Genomic DNA, 21,647 nt, shown 5'->3' with positions numbered 1-21,647 from the left:
GTGGTATACCTGCTTGTCTGAACTGCGCTGAAGTGACAATTTTGGAGAATTTTGTGCAAGGGAGACTTCGTAGCATGCCTTACATTGTGAAGGAAGCAAAGTGCCGTGCAAAATGCGTACATTGTGTACAAGTCGCAGATGTAGTTTTGCTGTGCTGCTGCTTTTGAGTATGTATTGCTCAAGTCACACAATGTCATACTACAATGGCAGACTGTTGCAGGGTGTGTGTTCGCTTAACATGCATGAACTCAAAACCGTGGGCCCTACTGTTAGCACTGTGACTGAGTCTGACTGGTTCTGGTATGTGGTGATGCTGGCTGCCGTTGGACTGCCAGCAGCAAACACATCATCATCATCATCATCATCATCATCATCATCTGCCTATTTTATGTCCACTGCCAGGACGAAAGCCTCTTCCTGTGATCTCCAATTACCCTCGTCCTGCGCACTTGCCACAAACACAGTTATGTGGCAAGCGCACATTTCCCGGTAGTCACCATCAGTAAATATCCCGATTTAGTTTCTGTAGGCTTTGCGTTAATGCGCTGGAATTTTGCTTATAAAGAGAGAACGATGTCGCCGCACTTGTTTTGGCTGTCAGTCATTTGTTTATGGCAACGTATAATGTGACAACGGATGTCTAAACACTTTACCTACATTTTCCTAACTTCATGCATAACTAGCTGTCTGTACCAGGTCAGCCAATTTCATTTCGAGTGTCCTCTCAGCAATTTGTCCTGCAGCACTTTCTACTGCTCTATGAACTTTCATTTAATTACCTGTGCCGCTTCATCATTTGAAATTTCCTTAGGTCCTGTAAACTGCAGTGCATGGCAAATTTTTCAATAAAAAAAGAACGGCCGCAGTTTTAGAGGCTTGACTGCATTTTTTCTCCAGCTTTTTGGACGGTAAAGTGAAGAACAGGGCACAATCTCTATGAGATGCGACACAGGCTACTCCCAGCAAATGTAGTTCCTTTTTCTGGCGGCTGAACAACCCGGTGCAGTTGCTTAGTGGCTATGGTATTGGGCTGCTAAGCACGAGGTTGCGGGATCAAATCCCGGCCACGGTGGCCGCGTTTCGATGGAGGCAAAATGCGAGAACACTTGTGTACTTAGATTTAGGTGCCCGTTAAAGAACCCCAGGTGGTCCAAATTTCCAGAGTTCCCAACTACGGTGTGCCTCATAATCAAATTGTGGTTTTGGCACGTAAAACTCCATAATTTAATATGACGGCTGAACACCCAAACAGAGTAAAAAATGAAGCCTAAACACACAAACAAAGCAATAGACTGATTAAACACCCAAATATAAAAAGAGGTTAAGCCTAAACAGAAACAAAGCAAGAGAGTGACAGCCTAACTCAATGCAGAGGGCTGTGCCACCCAGCCAATGCCATCAGTTGCCACCAGATCACAACATGGTGTGTTCAAAACACCAGTGCATCAGGCCTACATGTGGCACACTATGCGTTGGTCACAAAGAGTAGTGGAAGCAGTGTGGTCACATGATTGCCTCACTAGGCATGTTGAATAGGCAAAGATCTGCAGTCTTTTACCTAATACTACACTCATATATTTAGACTGCACATATCAAGTTAATGTGACGTCGAGTCACCAGTCATTCTCACATGTTCTGCATACCAACTGTGATGCATTGTGTTCTTGTTGCAAGTGCAGGCGATGAAAAATGTTGCTCAAGTTTCTGTAGCATTGTCTGCTATGGATGTATTGAAGCCAGTGCTTTTCTGTGGTGGGTGCCCCTTGAACGTAGATACCAATATTGTTGGACTAGCATGAACATGCACTAGCTCAAAGCTACAGAAAGTGGGTCACTCACTTGCGAAAGAATTGCAGCAGAGGAAACGAAACGTTCTTTTTGGCTATGGGCAGCTCCTCCTTCAGGGGATCCGGGCTCTGGCTGAGAAAGCCGTACAGTGCCTCACTTCGGCTAAGGCGTTCCTCTTTCATCACATACTGAAAAGTATCAGCCTTGCCAGATCACACATTGCGCAACATCCAAACCATATTAGAAAAGTGAACGTGCTTGTGCAAAGACTTCACTGGGGGCCTTTCATGTTACAGAATCTTTGATTTGGCACCATGCACAGCCAGCCGCAAAAGTTCTTGGAGCATGAACTTCGACCTAAAGATAAGTTTTCTTGTACCTTGGCCACTGAGCCCAGAATTGCGGGGTGCAGTGGGATGGCCCACACAAAGAGGAACACCACATACTAGCACTTTGAGGAAAGACACTTTAGCAATGATAAAAAAGAAATTACAGTCCACTTGTCCAGCCACGCAGAATCACGACTAATGTCTAGTGAAGCTGTTTATTTCGAGCAGTTGGTTTAAGAATTTCAGTTGACTATAATTAAACCAGGCTCCATTGGAAATTTTGGTTATACACGGTAAGTTGTGAAGTGTTCTCTATGGAGCATTTCGCCAAACTTTTTGAGTTGAACCATTATTAGCCAGAATAGAAGAAACTGAGATGGGAGTCACCATGCTGCCAGGAGGTAAGCTTCACTGCCAACGTAGACACTCTGCTTTGACCCTCAACACTACTTGCAGTCTCTCTAAATATATACGCGGTGGCCCATTTAGTTCACAAAGAAACATAGCCTATGGCAGCTGCACAATGTTTTTAAATTTAAACATTTTGATAAATAATTTTCTGCACAGGCAACAATTAACCAACATGCTTTCATCCTTTGCGCTAGTGTTGGGCCCCATCCAACACATGAAGACAGCTGTTCCAATCAGATGTTGAAGAGCGCCCAACACACATGCATGCTCGTGTTCGGCAGTTATTTGCATTGGAAGCACTAGTTTTTGAGTATGTTTCCAAGTATTAGGTCCACTTAGCAATGTTCCAGATGAGGGCAGCACTTATTTTTTTCCTTCCTTCATGCTTGAAGGAATTTTCACTCCATTTGTGGAATGAAGCGCCGACAAGACGGTGGCATATACTGCACATGCATTTTATGGACGGCATTCACATGAAGTTCAGTGAATCACAGCGTGATTTTAGGGCACTGGATGAATATATTGTCACAGTCTGTAATGTTGGAAGAAGAAGACATGGATGGTATCCTTGAAGACGACGAAGAGGTTTTGGCTAACGCTTCTCTACGCATGTTGGCTCAACCCTTTCAGGGTCAATGACGTAAATATGCGGCGGCACGAACAAGTCTAAAATGGTCGATGCCGCATAATTACGGCGGCGTCTGTACGTTTAAAAAGTGCGTTAATTTCCTAACTTTTTCTTTCCTGGCATGTGCTGCCACTATGCAGGAATACAGGGAATTTTTTTCTCGCGCCTCCCTCTCGGTTTTCATTGCAGGGTTTGTTTGCTCCGGCGCGACTATATACTACCGCTCGCGCACTGGCATGCATGCGGGTGGGCGGCAGTTAGTTTGCGTTTTGTTCTGCGGGCAATTTCAGCTTCTTGCGCTCACAAAACTGATGGCTATCTCGTTACTAATCGCTCAAAGGGTGACTGCCTGTTACTCACTCACTTATTGCTCACAGGGGTGCGCATATGCGAAGGATGCCGCTGTCCTTTTTTTCTTTTTGGAGACTCGCAAAAACCAATTCCCTCTGGTTGGCAATAAGATGAAGGATTAATGGAAGTTTCTCACATGTTTTGCTTTTCGCACGGGCACACAACCATACAGTTTTCTTGAGTGCGCTCACCTATGCAGTTCGATTATGCTATGGATGTAAATATTAGTCTAAGAGCAGGAAGATTTAAGACTTGTGAAACATTCTCGAGTGCGCATTTTCTAAGCCTTGAAACAATGCATCAAATCTTTAATTCTTACAAGTTCGCTTTCTTTTTTATTATTGTTATTCATGAATAAACAGTACGTATATATCAACGCAAAGTATTTCTTTCTCAATTTACGGTCTCCCAAGAAAAAATTACGGTAATGTTTTTTTTTTCAGAATAGGTCCCCCTGAAGAATTTAAATCTGCAATAAAAAAAGATCGACCTTGGGCAGTTGCATATGGCGAAAAAAATTGACCCTGAAAGGGTTAAAAGCTATATGTGAATACAGTCAAACCCACTTATAACAAAATTCAAGTGCCATGAAAATTCCATCATTATAACCAATAATTGTTATAACTGGGTTGCATGAAAAAATCAAAATATAGGGATGGCAGAGTTGATGAGAGAAAACTATAATAGCAGGGAGGTCAGTGCCCCTCCCCAGAACCTTCCTCCCCAGCTGCTGATTGTGTTCACTCATTTAACTGCTTCCCGGGAGCTCCGATCGCGTGTAACACGCCGTGACTGTCGGCATTAAAGAATGGCACTGCCATAACAACTGCAAAGAGGGGTCACGGGTGACACGCAATAAGCGAGCACCGCCGAGGCATCGCTTTGCCCCCCCCCCCAAAAAAATTAAAAGGCCCCTTTCGGGGCCTTTTAAATATTGTGAGAAGGCTGCCACAGCAGCCTGTCAGCTTAAGAAATCCAGAAGAAACGCTGAGGCGAGATCGCCACAAGCATCTTGCCGTGCACTTCTCACTGGCTTGCACGAGAAAACCCTATGTGCGTCAGCCTTGCATGTTTTACGCGAAGCTTGCCTACATCCTCCAAGGCATCCAAGTGCTCCATGTAGTGCAGTGGAAGGTTCCTTGCAAAAAGGAAGCACCAGAGGGCCTGAATCATCTGCCGGGCCCCCTGTAAAGACAACGTTGAGGCAGCCTGCCCTACCGCATCATCGCTGCCGTTGTCACCATCACTATCTGATACAAGCACGTTCGTGACGATCGCCTCATCAGTTGGAAGCACTTAGTTTCCAAATCCATAGCCGTGCATTTTCTTTTCACCGGCAACGTCATGCATTGCCGATTATTAGCGGGCAGATCAGCCATCTTCCGTTTTGGCGGTGAGTCAAACCAACTGTTGGTCAAACGAGGCTGAGAAACCGTGTGGCCAGGAGCAATTTCGACGCAACCAACAAAGACGAACGCGAGTGATTAAGCTGTTTGCAGAACTGTGCTGAATGAGGAGCCAGCGAGCAACATGCGAGCAACCTACGAGCAGCGCAGTTCACGCAGTCAATTCGTGTTTCGGAGGGTGGGGCGGCTTAAAGCTATGGGCGCAGCCCATTCGTGTTTGGAGGGGTGGAAGGGCAACAGGAGGGAGGCGCATGGAGATGGCTGGAAAACTAGTGCTCGGGGGCTGTTGGAGCAGCGGCCCATCTTGCAGCAGCTCAAATTTTTCGTTTTCATTTTTTTTCTTTTGAAAGATTTCGCATTTCACTGCCTTTCGGCTCGGATACCCAGCAGCCAGATTTTATAGTTATAACTGACAATGCGAAATCGGGGCATTGTAGTAAGCGGGTTATTTCACCATGGAACACATACAAAAGTTGACAGTGCAGCAGCTTCTCATTGTTATAACCAACATATTGTTAAAACCGGTATCATTATAAGTGGGTTCAACTGTAATCGTATGCTTCTTCCTTCCTGTAACATATTGATGGACGTGCAGGGTAGTCACTTGCGCAAGATGGAGCGCCGCAGCGGATGTAACCTGGCTGCCATACCATCCAAAGGATAGTCTTCAACTGTGGCCCCGTCGATGCCACCGACGGTCATCCTATCCCAGACCCATGACCCTAGAATGTTTTCTGGGATTGACAACGTTGTCGTTGATGACTGGTTGCAGAATTGCGAATGGATCAGCACACACAACAGGTGGGATACTTAGCTTATGCTTGCTAACATAATATTCTACCTAAAGAAAACTGAATAGGTCTTGTTTGAGACATCCGAGAAGAGATTACAAGTTGGGACCAGTGCAAACAGAAGCTTAGAGATTTGTTTGGCCAGCCCGTTGGCCACCAACATGCTGCTAAAAAGGACCTTGGGACCCATGCGCAGACGTCCATTGAATCTTACGTGGCATACATCCAGAACGTCCTTGCTCAATGCTGCAAGGTGGATAATAATATGGCAGAGGCAGACAAAGTCAGGCACGTTTTAAAAGGCATCTTAAACAACGCATTTAACCTTCTTGTTTACAGGAGCATAACAACAGTCTATGACATAATTAACGAATATCGCTGCTTTGAAGACCCAAAGAGCCGCTGCATAGTTCAGCAGTTCACACGTCTACCCAACATCGTTGCTTCATCGACGTGCGAAGATTTTTGTCTTCTGTGTGAGCCCACCTCCTCCAATAACATTGCACATATCGTCCAGCGAGAAATTGAAACAGCATCTCCTGCCAAATCAGGGACGCAGTGTTTTGACCATTCCCGGCCACTCGTGTCCCTCACCGAATAAGTTATTCGCCAAGAACATGCCAGTGTAGGTCTGCCGTCCATCTGCTCCACTAACCGTCCTGACTTTGTTTTGTCCACTGCCTCTGTCCCTGTTCACCAGAGCCAGCATGATCCCTATCCGAGCTATCGCAACCTGGCCGAATGGCGCACGCATGATGATAGACCCATCTGCTCCAATTGTGGATGTGTGGGCCACATCTCTCGCCACTGCCGAAGTTCCTGGCCAGTCCACTCTCGACCAAGCTTTCCCGCCTACCACTGCTCCCCACTGAATTCTCGCCCGCCTGCACCCTCCACTGAGTCCGGAGTTGCACCTCACAGCACTCGAGCCACTGTGACTAGCTGCTCACCATAACCACACAGTCACCACTCCCGTTCACCCCAGCTGTGTCGCTCCCCGTTCCCAACTTACTGTCGGAGCTGGGGTCAGCTAACTGGGCAGCTGCTGGAGGCGATGCTGCTCTAGCACCTTAGACTGAAATTCGTCTGCTAACCTTGCCTACTGATGGGAACCTTCTGGACATGGATGGTTTGCTGGTTATGGCACTCATTGACACTGGTGCACAAATTTCCATCGTGAGTGTAGAGCTTTGGATGCGCTTGCTGTACTTCCTGCTCTGATTCGACTGCCCGAGATTGCCGGCCATGGAACTCCGGCTGTGCTTGGAATGCGTACTGCATGTGTCAGTGTCACCACAAGTCCATTTTGTTTGGTGTGCTCGGACAGTGCCTTCACAATGTGATCCTCAGACTCGACTTTTTGACCACCCATTCTGCTCTGATTGACTGTTCAGCCAGTGTTGTATAACTTAACCTGCCTCTTCCCATTGACCTTTCCACTCAAGCCCCAACTCAACCTTTGTTCTGCGGATTTTATTCATCTCCCACCTCTAGCAGCAACCTGCATCACTGTCTTAGTCTGCCTACCTGTACCTGATCAAGACTATGTCCTTACTCCCGCGACTTTAATCCTGCTTTCCCACCATGTCTCCTTCCCACACACCACCGTTTCTGTAGTAGGGAATCATGCATGTCTACCCATCCTAAATTTCAGACAGTGCCCTCAAGTACTTCCTTGAGACATGTCTTTTGCCCAGTTGTCACCCTCCCGCAAGTGCCATATTTCCGCTCTATCCGTTGCGGCGTTTTCGACCAGTGTTCGTTCTACGTCTTCTGCATCTACCCTGCCCAACAACTTTGCAAAGATGATTGTGCCAGACCTCTTAATCCAACAAGCCACAGAGCTCCGTGACCTCGAGTCCTACTCCGATATTTTCGACCTGAACGATTGCTCTTTGGGTCAAACTACGGTCGTGAAGCATCGCATAAAAACCAGCGATGCGGCACCTGTTCGCCAACACCCCTGCCGGGTGTCGTCCTCTGAGTGACAAGTTATCCAGAGCAAAGTTGACAAAGTGCTTGCCAAAGGGATTATTGAATACTCTTCCAGCCCATGGGCTTCTACTGATGTCGTCATCAAGAAGAAGGATAACAGCTGACGATTCTGCATGGACTATCGTCATTTAAACATGATCACAGAAAAAGATGTCTACCCACTTCCATGCATTGATGATGCTCTGGATTGTCTCCACGGTGCCACTTACTTTTCAATTGACATACCTTCGCTCTGGATAATGGCAAATTGCCATGGCTGAAATGGACCGTAAGAAGATCGCATTCATCGCACCTGACGGCCTATATTAGCTCAGCCTTTTGGCTTGTGCAATGCCCATCGACCTTTGAGCGGATGATGGACATGCTCTTGCGTGGCTTGCAATGGTCCATCTGTTAGTGCTACTTGCATGACATCGTATTCTCTCCAACTTTTGCAACCCATCATGAATTCCTTTTATCTTTTCATTCTGTTTTTCGCATCATTGGCCTGCAGATCAACTCATCCAAGTGCTACTTCGGTCACTGCCAAACAACCACACTCGGACATCTCGTCAATTTGTCAGGCACTAAGCCCCATCCCATCTTGTTCTTTATTGAAACATATGACCTTCTGTAGGTTGTATGTGTGATTCCAAAGAATGTATGCATTGTTCGCTCCACTTTCCGACTGCTTGAAGCCTCTGCTTTACGGGGGTACAAGCCACTGCCTCCTGGCTCTACATTGCCACTGGGATCAGCCTACATTTTTGCTGAGGAATGCGGATACAAAAAATGCCAACCAACTAGAGGCTAACAGCTTCGCTGTAAAAATTGGGCTCCAATCCCCGCTGTGAAGGTGGTTGGTCAGCGAAGCTGCGGTATCACTTGATCCAATAGACCAATGTGACATAGCCTTAAATTATTAAGCAATGCACTGCATGAAATGCTTGACAGCAAGACAATTACATGAACACGACACCGTTGTGCATACTGACATTCCTGTTCCCTTCATCACTCATCGTATTCACGCTGCTCTTCAGGAGTCCTAACTACAAATGGCGTTCCTATAGCGCTATCACAACACAAATGAAATTAGTTGCTAGACGGGTTCTTCTTTTATATATGAAAGCGCAGTGATGTCCCTCCCTGCTTCATATGCTACAGTTGCCGCTTCATTTGAACGTGCCTTATCTATTATGTGGTTTTGATGCTTGTCTGATTCTTTTCTTTATTGAAACGAATACTGGGGTGGGTCTTGCATGTGTAATTCCAGTGAACATAAACATTTTGTGCTTCAATTGATGGGATGGTTTTCTGTCATTGTGGTGACTATTCTGCCGACAGAGACGAAGCAACCGTGGGATATGAGACATACAGCTTCAGTCTAAAGGGTGACGGAGGAAACGACTGCAAGAGACCGACTTGAGTGGAAGAAGCTGGAATTGCCGTTTTCCAAAAACCCCAACCGAGAACACCAAGCAACGATGAACACCGGGGACTGCAGCGCTAAGCACAAGTGAATGTTCCCGCTTCTAGCTAGCCTGCTTCCTGCCCGTTTATAAAACGTGCCAGTAGCTAGCGCATCTTGTTATGCATACTCAATAAAGTGTTTGGCTTGTTATCACTGTGTGTAGTCGTGTTTACACCGAGGCACCAGTGTGCATCTGACGTCGGTAGCACCAAGATATGTGTGTGTAATAGGAAGCTAGACAGTGCCTGTAGCACCTAAGTAGGAGCTAGGCCACGTGAAACCTGCTTACAGGATTAAACTTTGTTCACACATCAGCCGCAACATAGCCCCTTTTTCCCAACCATGAACTCAGTTCCAAGTGTAGGCCTCCCAGGACAATGGAAAAACTTACTAGATTGCTCGTAAGGTGCTGTTATAAAGCCTAGGATCACCTGTATAATTGATTTACTGAAGGCCCCATAATTAATCCATGAATTTTATACTGTGGCCACACACTGCCGCAACATGCCACCGATTTTCCACAATTGTGAACTCGATGCCAAATTCTCTTCTCGCAGGACACAGGAAAATACATCGCATAACAGCTGTATAATGCTTTTGAGCGCTGGTATAAGTAATATATTTTGCAAAGACTGCGATTCATTGACACTTTTTAAACTTTTGCTGCACATCAATGGTTAGATGCCATTTATACCTTCCAAATATAAACTAACATCCATGCGCTATGTTCAGTTCTTCCAGGACACTGGGAAAATATTACACAGTTCATAAAAAATGCATGCAATGCTCCTAAATGCTTGCATCTTCCTTAACGGCTTACCCAGTATAACCTACACAGTATAAATTTTCATTATACATCACCCACAACATTTATTCCCATGCAAATTGAATATCGGTGCCGTGTATATAGTTCTCCCAGAATACTGGGCAAACAAAGTATGCACTTTATATAAAACCAAACATTTAGTTTTAGTAATTATCTCCAAAGCACCACAAACTTTAAACTTTTGCTGTACATTACATCACCTATAACATGCCTTCTACCCTCTCTAAATATAATGTTGCTGTCATATTTGGTTCTTTCAGGACATCGGGTGAGCTTACGAAGTATTTTATGTAACACTTCTTATGAGGCAGAAAACGTGTAACCAATAATTTTCACTTAGACCCTACTTAGCCCATATGCTTGAACCTTTTACCACACATCACCAGTAACATGGACGCCATCCCTTCCAGCTGCATAAAACTGTGTGCATCACTTAGTTCTCTCAGGACACCAGAAAAATATACACTAAACATTTTCAAGTGCTTCTACCTGCACTAAGAGCGTCACTGCAAAATTGCAGAACTCTTACATCAAGGAACCGCTGCAAGGTTGGCTGCGTCTTGTCCAAAAAGGCTTGGTCATAGCTGCGGAAGCGAGGTTTGCTAGCAGATGGCAAGCTTACTTGCTTGAGGTCAGGGCACATCTGTGGTGATAAATTTTTCATTACAACACAACCTAACTGAGGTTATTTCCTTTGGTGAGACAAGAAAAAGCAAGTGCCTGTACTTGCCAGCAGGAGCCTTTGGCGGAGGCAGTGGAAGTCGCCAATTGTCTTGGTAACTACCCAGCCAGACTGATTATTATCCAGTGTGCTCACCAATATGTTAAAATATGGCACTGGTTTAGGAGAGCAGTCCTTGACAATCTAAAAGAAAGAAACAAAAAGTCAGTTTCGCCCGGAAGGCGAAGTATCGATTGCGATAGCAAATTGTTTGACACCTAAACAAAGTAAGGAAAGTAGTTTTATTGTCCATTTAAACTTGTAAACATTCGCTTACTAACTAAATTAACAAGCATGGTGTCAGCATGCACAGGCAAACATGAACACATCACACTCTACGAGCGCGGACACTTGTCAAAACACTGGTGTGAGCAAGTGCGGCAGCAGCAGTGAGCGAAGTGACCTTCAGGTTGTCTATCGCTTCAACGCAAACTGAGTGGCGAGAACAAAGCATGCGCAAAGGTATGAACCATCAGCGGACCTAGACTCTGCCCCTAATGCTGATCGCTTTCACGATACAGTCCGCCGCGACCGCGCACACAGAGTTGCTGCCAGAGTATAACACCCCCCCCAATGCCTCATGCGCAATGGAAGACGGCTCGCTTCCTCCAAACTTACCTCCCTTATGCGCGCAAGATTGAGTCACGATCGGAGTCTTTGTTTGGCAAGCTTTCACTCGCACATGCAGCATATGGCACACAGAGATAGTGTTATCGCCCTTGGACTTTATACGCAACATCACAGCGACACCAATGGCAAGAATGTGCCTGGACTGTCCACATAATTGCTATCGCAATAAAAGATGCATTTGTATTCTAATCTACTGCATGTGCCAGTTACAAAAACTTGCATTTAGTTCAGCATGTGCCACAAGTGCGTAAACAAAGGCAAGCCACACAAATCTGCACCCGCTTTGAGTTTTCCATTCACTTCTTGCCACTGCCAGTGTTGTTACTCTTGTTCAGCTTGAATTTGATGTGCCACAAGAGTAGTAGTTGTCAAAACAAAAAGTCCCTACAGGGATGAAAGCAACTAAGAGAGTTCTGAAGCAGCTCTGAGAGCAGCAAATTTGGCACTTTGGAGCAGGTTTGGATCATGAACTGTCGGAGCAATTTGGTAGAGCTCAACATGAGTGAAATACAGGCAGATGAAGAATAGAGGTTATTTGTTTGACTTCGCACAATACTGTTAAGTTATGGCAAATAAGTGTTGGAGATGCCTGCAAGATGGAGGAAAGTTTGTGAAAGGGGAAAATTGTCAAGTACCTGACGGTAGGATAAAGCTACAAAGGAGACCCATAAGGGCTTCCAGATTGTCTACCAAGTTGACATTTTCAAATTCCCCAAGTTTCCCAGGTTTTCCCTGAGTGCCTTTGCAAAATTCCCTTTGTCATGCAGAACTTTATGGCAAGACGGGCTGACACCAAGTCGCCCATGCTGTCACTCACTAGTAAGCATGTTAAAAAATAAAAAGACAACTTAATCCAGTTTTAATAGCAAGGAGTAATGTTTATTTTATTCAAAATAGAAAACTGAAGAGAGGGGTACTAAAATGCACAGTGAATAAAACATATTCGAAAAATAATGGTAAAGCCCACTGCAAATCGAGTCGAACATTCCGAAATACAAATAAAAAGACATACTACAGACGCAAATATTTTCGAAAATGAGTGATTTCTATCAGCTGATAGCAAGTTCATTGGTATTAGGCCCGAACTTCGTCACAAGTGAGATTCTGCTAGCAGCTGGAAAGTCAACCTCAACTGTCCCGACATACTCTCAGTGCATGCACAATGCCTCAGTGTTGCGCATTTCACTGCTTTAAAGAGCTTATCTTGGTTTGGATGGGGTCAGCTGCACCTCGGTAGCCAACACTTTCCCTTTTGAGCTCAGGCTCCTTCGAAGAAGAGGCGGCACAATTCCCGATCATTCCTCAGTGCAACTGTCCTTTCTGTTCTCGTCCTCGTTATACCATGCGCCCGCACCACGGACCCTTTGAAGCATCTTCTTGATCAGTTGTACAGTGAATGTCCAATTTTTCGGCCTCCCTAGGTGCCGCTAACACTTCCGAAAAATCGGGCAGTCCGAAAAAATGAATGCATGTCTTTTACTGCCCCTAAGGACTCAAATCGCCACACGAACGTCCGAAAAATCTCTGAATGCCTACCAGTACACTTAGTAGGCATATTGGTGCTCGTACTGTGACAGGAGACGGCAGGTGCGCGCGTGTATAATTAGAGAATATGTACAGTGTCCCGTGACAACTGCACCTTCTCACGCTTGCCAAGCTTCACCGCAATACTTCACGCATGCTTCACCGCGTTACATTTATGTGCTAAGGCGAAGCTGCCTTTCGGGAACCAGCATTATGCAACGCGCCGTGCTTTCCAAGCTTCGAAGCCAATGGCGATAATTAGAGGCGGAGTCGGTGCCATTACTGGCAGCGGCCAATTCTTTCAATGAAAAACACGGCACTTAACGGCAAGAACCTTAATAGCGAACGTCGAAGCATCTAATTAGGCCTCGCGTTTCCGCGGTGGCGGCTACGGCTGCCAGCGGATCTGCATGCGAGAGCGCCGGTTCGAGGCGAGATAATTAAAACGGCGGTGTTGGCTTTGATTAATGCAGTTTCGGACCTGCGGTCATGGCAAAAAGTCCGGAATATCGGACGGCGAAGCGTTCTTGCGTCCGAAATTTCAGACGTTCTTATGCATCGACGCTATGGTGCCGCGAAGCCGTCCGCATTATCGGGCATGTCCCAAAAATCGGGCGTCTGGAAAATCAGTCGTTGAGTGTGCACTGCTAACTCTTCCAGCCGATGACACGGCGTCAAAGACTATTCGTTATGATTCCTTTCAGTTAATCGATCCACCATTAGCGCGACTTTCGTTCCTTTTCAATAAAATGACAGCTAATTTTTCCTCATTGAAGCACAAATTCCGCGAGTTTTCCCCGAGTTTTTCCACACTATTCAACATCCCTGAGAATTTCCGGTTTTCCCCTTTGGTAGACACCCCGAGTATTCTTTCATCGAGGAAAATCCTTACTTGGCGCATGATTCACATGGGAGAAGGCAACAGAACAGAGCACTAAATTGTTTAGATTATTTAGAGGAAAGTAAACAAATAATTTTTGCTTTAAAAAAAGACAGCAGTTTCACAATGAAGCTTTTAAGGGGGGCTCTGTTCTGCAACAGCTTTTGTGCAGTATGCAACGGTGTGGTCAATATCAAATGTAAATCCAAAACAACTTGTGTCGAAGCCCCGACGAAACGGCGTCAAAGACAACTCGTTATGATTCCTCTCTTTTACTCAAGCCAGCATTCGTCTGCTTTCAATAAAATGACAGCTAATTTTCCCTGATAGAAGCACAAATTCCCCGAGCTTTCCCCAAGTATTTTCAGACTATACAGAAACCCTGAGAATTCCCGGTTTTCCCAGTTGGTAGACACCCTGGTTTCACAGAAACCAAATGTGGCCACAAATAAATAAATAAATAAATAAATAAATAAATAAATAAATAAATAAATAAATAAATAAATAAATAAATAACCGTGGGCTTTATGCAAACAGTGCCCACTGTACTTTGATAGGCTTTTAATGGTAGTCAAACTTTTCTAACATAGGTTCAGACGACGCGGAACACAATGCAGAGAACACCCCCTCAGCACGAGCACAGTCAATAACAGCATGATGGCAAGAAAGAAAATCCCAACCGAGGATGACATCATGTGAACAGGCCGGTAGCACTGGAAACTCAGTGGGATACACAACATCTTGAGCGACACAGGCTGTGCAGGAGGCTGCCGGCTCAATATGGTGAGCGCTGGGGGTACAGAGGGCCAATCCCTTCAATGTCGTGGTAACCTTCTTAAGCAAGCGGCATCTATCACTGATATGGCAGCACCAGTGTCCACAAGCACAAGGGTACAAAAGCCACCCACAAAAACTTTGATTACATTTGCTGATGAAATTCGAAGACCTGAATTTTTCGACGACAACGCAGTTTGTACTCCGGGAACGGCGGCATCTAGTTTTCCGCGTCAGAAGGGCAGGGTTGACGGCACACTAAATAAGTTTTCCTTCTATAGCCAACATATGTTTTCTTGTAGGAACTCTTCAGTATGTTCAAATTAAATGAAAAGTCAAAGGTAGATGAAACCAGCACAGAGAAAGGAGAATTGACTTTTGGGCTAGTTGGGGTGATCTGTTTTGATCTAAATAAGACAAACGAGCCATGGAAGCAAGACAAGTCAAAACAATTGCACGTGCGGTCCTGTCGATACAGCACTGACACAGTCAGTGCCAGCTTTTGCAATTAAACTAACTTCCATGATCGCCCATGTGTCTTTATCTCCTGTCTTGTACAACACACAGTTCGCAACCATAGTCATGACAGTGTACCAACAAATACCCATCCCACTATCAGTCAATTTTTTTAATGTTCCCTTAGCCTAGCCTATGTGGGAGCACGAAGATCAAAGCTTTAGTATTAAAGGCAGCCACAGAGATAATTTGAACTCCCGGTTAATTCAAAACTGGCACTGTGGTTTCGTCATAATCATGTGCATTTCAATGTAGGGTAACTCGGAACTCCTGAGTGTTAGCACCTATTATTAATTTTAACAGACTCACTTCGCCCAACCCTTCCGCCAGCAATTTCTTGGATCACATGAGCTATCATGCATATAAAGATGCATTTATCAGTCCCCTTAAACAACGTATAGCCAGGAAACTCCTTCATCAAGGGGGAAGTTATGTTGTACAGTGGTCTCTAGCAGCATCTTCTCAAATTAGTATTATCTCTGTTAAATACGTATTCGCCAACTCTAGTAGATCGCTAAGCTGTTGTGTACCTTGTGGATGAAACCATCATGGTGTTGTCGCCTGATTGGTGCTGAAGAGAATCAATTAAGAAGTCGAATAAAGGCCGTGGTTCTTCCCTGCCCATCCTTCTTCATGTTTCTACCCGAGTCTGTGCTGGCGTCTGGCTGCTTATGCCTACCTCCCAGCTGGCGCAAGGCGGATCTATGTCGGTCGCAAAAGTTCTTGCAAGCCTCTTGTCGCGGCTCAGGGTAGCATTTAGGCCAGAGACCCTCCAGGCACATTGATGAGTACGTCCGGTAGTGGGAATGAAGGAAAAATGGTTTATTTTACATTATTTACACTAGCTCCATATATGGAAGCCCACACCATGTAGGAGCATATTAAATGTCGAAGTTCACATCAGGACACGTCAGCAGCCCCCACTGCACCAAAGGTCTCCGCTATTAAAACCGTCGTCTTCCCTAGAGGATTAGACTAGAGAATCTGATGACTATATTTCAGCCATTCACAATCGCCGAATCGGCCACAAAATCCCTCCCATGACGTCACATCATTTGCCAGCTCCGCCTCCTATGTTGCACCCTCACCCCCGCCTACGTCGCAACCGCGTGCTATCTGAGAAACCGAGGTCTACGCAGTTCTCACGGTAGCCTTCAAGGTTGGCCCCTTTCATCAATTAGCTCAGCTTGTCAGGGTTAGGTTCAGCTAGAGGAGTCTTTTGCGGTAATTACCACCTCCATGGAGGGCGGCAGTTCGCACCTCAAACTGCTTCAAAGTGAGCTCCTTTGTTTGTGTGTCAGTCTTATGTTGGGCCTTATCACTGTTTGGGCGCGAGCTCATGAAAGGCGGCCTCGTGGGAAATGTCTAAGGAATGCTCATTGTCATATTGAGGGATAACACTCTGTACAGCATTTACGTTGTGCAGAATGGTGTTGCTCACTTAAATGTGCCAGTTTGGTCCTAGTTCTTGCATTTCTTCACGTGTTTGTACAAGGCTTAAGCTAGCGTACGACATTTCTTGGCAAAAGATGAGTGCTTACTGTTCATTATCAAGCATCTTCATGCTAGTGCATCTGGTGTGCTGTGGCGACATGCTGACGAATTCGGAGAGCACTACATGGAGAAACATAGCATTGTTTGTTCCCTCTCCAAAACACAAGCTTAGAGCCCACCACAGGCAGCAAGATGGGTAGGTTGAAATGCGTTTAACATGATAACATGATGCAATGCTGTCTTGTTTGATAACTGTTGGACATGAATACATCATGCTGCAGAGAATTGTGAGTGCTTTTGGGATTCTGTAAGTAGGTTTTGCATGTATTGCTATACTGTGACTTTGTGTTCGCCATACTACTTTTTGTTTATTGAAACATAATTTCTTGATTCTATCATGCATATTGGGTGTGGCGAATAAAAGTGAAGTGGCTTTTTAAACATCTCTGGCACTGTAATTAATTTACACCGTATTTCCCCACATTCTTGAGAAATGTACATAAGCAATTGCCATCACTAACACCTTACTTATGTTCACATTAAAGGGACACCAAAGGCAAATACTAGGTTAATGTAGACTGTTTAAATACCATCCCAGAAACCTTATAACGCTTGTTTCGGGCCAAGAAAAGACTTAGTTTACGAGAAAATTGGATCTGAAGGGTCCGAATGCCTTTTTTGAAATTCAAATCTCCCACCAACCGAGAGAGTGGTGACATTGCATATACCATCACCACCCCTTGCTGCCTGCCATCGGCAAGTAAAATGGCGCCCAACAGACAACGGTACCGAGTCAAGACAGTGGTGGACTCGCCGCTGCAGCTGCTTTTTGTTCACGGGGCGTGGACTATTCGGGCACTCTGTGACATCACATGGAAGTTGAATTCTCTGCTACTTGCAGTTTGTGTGAGTTTTGCAACCCAGCAAAACCAGTGCAGCACTACGCGATCAGGAAAGTGCTGAAACACGAAAGCGTGGGTGGCATAGAGTTGAGCACAAACAAAACATTTCAACTGCCCACATCATTGTCAACGGCACTTTCATTGGGTTCTTTTTTTCTAAAAATGAAATGGAAGTGGTCAAGTAGCATTTTATTTCATGTTATGAAATAGTGTTATGTTACTAGTGCTCAACAAGTAGTTGAGCACTAGTGACAGAATTTAACTGAGGAGTGCTTTCGTCACCGGGCAAGTGCTTGAATGTCCCGGGGGAGTCTCTAATGCCCTGCATTTACCTGAATTTCTCGATTATTAAGGCTCTGTTCACAATAATATTGATGCCTTAGAGATTCTCGAGCACTAATCTATAACTTTTGCTTGACTTAGCATTTGCCTTTAATGTCCCTTTAAGACACAGGCCACTATAGTTTAAAGACACGCTGGCAAGTAAGCTTATGTGAGCTGCAAGCTTAGAGAAGACAAATAACTGTTCACGTAGAGGTCAAAATGCCAAAACTAAAAGGGATTCCAACATACGCCCCAAGCAATGTAAGACATCGCTTCCACTTCTAAGTTTGACGCCATACTTTTCCCGAAATTTCTTTCTAGGCAGAAGTTGCCCACGCGACACACAGATGGTAACATTTGACACATGTCGCTGTTTTCTAGACGTGGGCTTCTATGAAAGCTTCGCAACTAGCTTACATATACATATCTTGTCCTGACGCCCCAGTGTGCAAGCTTCTAGTGATTTTTTTAGCCACGGAAGAAGAAACACGGATAACCAGCATCCCCACTTATTTTCAACTGCCACAATGTGCTCTGTGAAGCTAAGTCATCGACAGATTTTTCGTGCCTGCACAATTATTCGTCCATCCACATGGCACCACCACCTACTCGATAGAAACAAGAACTGCAATTTCAGATGCTGTGTGATGCCTCGCTCAATTTTTTCAGGCTCATCCTTGTGCACAATGTTAAAAACATGCATCGTAGCTGCAAACAAAGCTTATGACATTTATGCCGTCGCCTGTGACTTCACTTTCATTGTTGGGGTGGTTTTGCCACTTTCCAAGTGCCATATGATCCCTGTGAAGAGTTTCATTAACTAGGCACCATACTCCAACTTTAGTCTCCAACTGGTGACGCGACAGCGCCAGTTAGGCATAGCCTGTGGCGGTGGTACACAGCTAGCAGGAAGCTCGTTCTTGATTTGTTCCTAACTGTAGTACACAACTGCACCAGAAATTGAGCGGATGCGATGCAAGATCAGGCAAGCCAGCTGGTCTAACGAGTGAACGCTCGAAGTGGAGTTAGAGTTTGCGGCGATCCGCTGGCAGCTAACCAAAACATTTGCCAAGTTTGTAGGTACACTGGATGGATCGGCCCAAACTCACAAGCAGGCATAAAGCTACGAACGGTATCTGCACAGCACAGCCTAGACTGACAGTGTTGCAGACTCAAGGTCGTATGCAAATTGAACTTTGTGACAACTGCACAACAGGTGAACGCAAAAATGCACCCACAAACTTGACCAACTTGCCTACAGCTTGCAGGCAATGACAATGAGTGCACTACTTGTAGCACAAGCAGGAAATATGTACCTTATGTAGAGAATAAATGATTGTTTCTTGGATGTCACCACATGCAACTTGACCTATAGAAAGACTCAATAAGCCACATATCTCCAGGAGTGGCATTCTCGGTCTTCAGCATATATTACTTTCAGTTACTGTTAACCCAACAGATGGAATGCTCCAGATGAAACTTGAAAGTAGCACAGAAAGTGAGTGATGCCTTTGTGTGTTAGGTTCATTTAAGCTTATCAGCAAAACCACCTTTTGCAAAATGTGCTAAGAAATGTATATTAATCTTTTGAAGGTCAATGGGGTAAATATACTGCACCGAAAAGAAGTCCCAAATGGTCTCTATGTTTGAAAAATGTGCCAATTTTTCAACCTTTTGTAGCTCAGCAAGTGCTGCCACAGTGTCGATACAAGGAATTTCTTTTTTTCCCGCTCCATAGTCTCTTGCTTTTCAATCCATGGCTTCTTCCTGCTGGTGTTTCAGCGAGCATATGAACATGTGCCGGCACGTGGTGGCTAGTTTTGGTTTCGTCTTGCCAGCTGTTTCTATTCGTTACACTCCTTAAAGCCTATGTGCATTTGGCTTTTAATCTCACAGAGGGTCACCGCTAGATATTTGCTCGTTTATTGCTCACAGGGGTGCAATTACATCTGTTCATTGGTGGGCGCTGGTATATACAATGCCATGCCTATGTTTCTTTTCTTGAGACTCGTGAAAACTGATTGCCCCTTGTTGGTGAAGGCATGAAAGATTAATGCAAGCTTCCAACTCGTTCGGTTTTTCAGACCGGCACCAACCATAGAGCGTTCTGGCGTCTGTATCAATAGCCCACCTGTATTAATAAATAAAGAATGCATGTTTACCTACCAAAAATATTTTTTGTCGCTTTATGGTCAATAAAACCATTCCAGTAAATTTTTTTCGAGCTTGGTTAATCTGAAGATTTTAAATATGCAACAAAAAAAGTCGGCCCTGAGGTACATTCGGCGAAAAGATGTGAGCCTCATAGGGTTACATTTGTGGTTACATTTGCAAGTGAACTTTTACCATTTAAACAAATATAGGAGTTAAGCATCAACCTGAGAGCTGTGTATGGTGACAATCCACTTTCCCAAGCCCTGTATCCAGTCATACGCTCGTTGCAGCTGGTCAATAAGCAGGTCACACTTGGCACGCATCTCTTGCATCTCTTTCTCCAGGACTCGCACCATCTGCAAAAGCGTGCATACAGCGTCTACACGAAGCCCCGACACAGTGACTGCATCCGCTGACTCACGAGTCATTAGTCGCTGTAGATGCCTCACTTACTGTTGCCACATAGGTACCATGATGATAACCTCTGAACATAATACTGTACATACACTGAAAATTCCATCAGTGTAGGCCTACCACAGCGGTGGCCCAGTGGCAGAGCATCCTCCTTGCATGCAGGAGGTTCGAATTCCAGTACCACAAGAAACCCACTGGTTTTTTTAATGGGTAAGGATGCCCCCTGGCTTGGGGCTTGGCTACTTGTGGGATTTCTCGTCTTGACAGGGAGTCCTACAGAGATGATTTCAAAGCCTCTGGGACCACTTGTCTAACCAAACGACAGTAGAAAAGGATACGCTGCCGTGGCCATGAGAGGGAGATCAAGGCTGTTGCCAAACACCTATTAAGGTAGAAGCGTGCTACCGGCCAAAAGACCAGTCAGGGTGGGACTGCACCTAAATAAAGCAGAACCTCGTTCATACATTTTCGGAAAAAAGCGAGAAAAAGCCTATTAACCAGGAAAATGTATGTGAAGTCACTGATAAATTTCAGACTCAACTGTAGTTGACATCTATGTAATGTGAAACGTTGCGCAAATCTTTGCAGCATGAGGTGCTGAAGCCTGAGACGGGCTTTGTCATTTTTGCAGCTTCTGCAAGCCTACATTCGCGCTTGTCAAATCCAGCCTCGGTCGGCAAATTTTTTGGGCAGGGAATGCCAGCAGGAAGTTTTGATGTGCCAACTCTGGGAGAATCGTTGCTGCCATGTCAAGCTGGTAGGGCCCAAGCGGCCTGAGACACACTTTGTTGTTTTCCAGTGCGTAGTGTTCTAAGATGGCGACCGGAAACCAAAACGAAATCGTGCTGGTAGGGAACACCGGAATAAGATGCCACCAGAGTGGAGCATGACACTCCCTTTGCGCCGCCTGCAGCAGAAAACGACGGGGCATTTGGGTTATCGCCTATTTAAAGCATGCAGTACACTTTCAAGAGAACTACGCCAGACTCCCTTGTGAAACAGATAGGCGATTGTTGCATTAGGGTTGGCAGAAATATACGTGAATGCGACAACCTTTGAGGAGACTTGCTGGTACCAGAAGAGAAAATCGAGTGTGTGCCAGCATTTTCACGTGGCATAAGCGGGTGAGTCCTGCAGAAAAGCTGCTGCAGTGGGCACGTACTGCTCTCAACCATGCGTTCCTCATGTCTATTCATGTTCACATGTGATCTAGCAGTGGGAAAACGTATCATACAATTGCAGTTTGACAAGGTACTGAACATTGGTGCCGAAAGATCACACTTTCCAAGAACATAGTGACTGGTAAAAAAGAAGCATAACTGTATTGGATCATTTTTTG

The 21,647-nt window shown here is 45.2% G+C and overlaps 1 protein-coding gene across 1 annotated transcript in view; it reads right to left on the bottom strand.

The window, feature by feature from the left end:
- The window catches only part of LOC139057169 (sorting nexin-25-like), an 82,432-nt gene that overhangs the window by 19,330 nt on the left and 41,455 nt on the right, over positions 1-21,647 (bottom strand). Inside the window, exons 15-18 of the mRNA XM_070534960.1 lie at positions 20,119-20,250; positions 10,706-10,840; positions 10,505-10,618; positions 1,840-1,976 (exon numbers count right to left, since the gene is read on the bottom strand). Coding sequence (XP_070391061.1) covers positions 1,840-1,976; positions 10,505-10,618; positions 10,706-10,840; positions 20,119-20,250 — 518 coding nt within the window. The remainder of the gene's footprint in view (positions 1-1,839; positions 1,977-10,504; positions 10,619-10,705; positions 10,841-20,118; positions 20,251-21,647) is intronic.

Source organism: Dermacentor albipictus, chromosome 3, assembly GCF_038994185.2.
Source record: "Dermacentor albipictus isolate Rhodes 1998 colony chromosome 3, USDA_Dalb.pri_finalv2, whole genome shotgun sequence".
Lineage (NCBI taxonomy): Eukaryota > Metazoa > Arthropoda > Arachnida > Ixodida > Ixodidae > Dermacentor > Dermacentor albipictus.
This window is presented reverse-complemented; position numbering and strand designations above follow the sequence as displayed.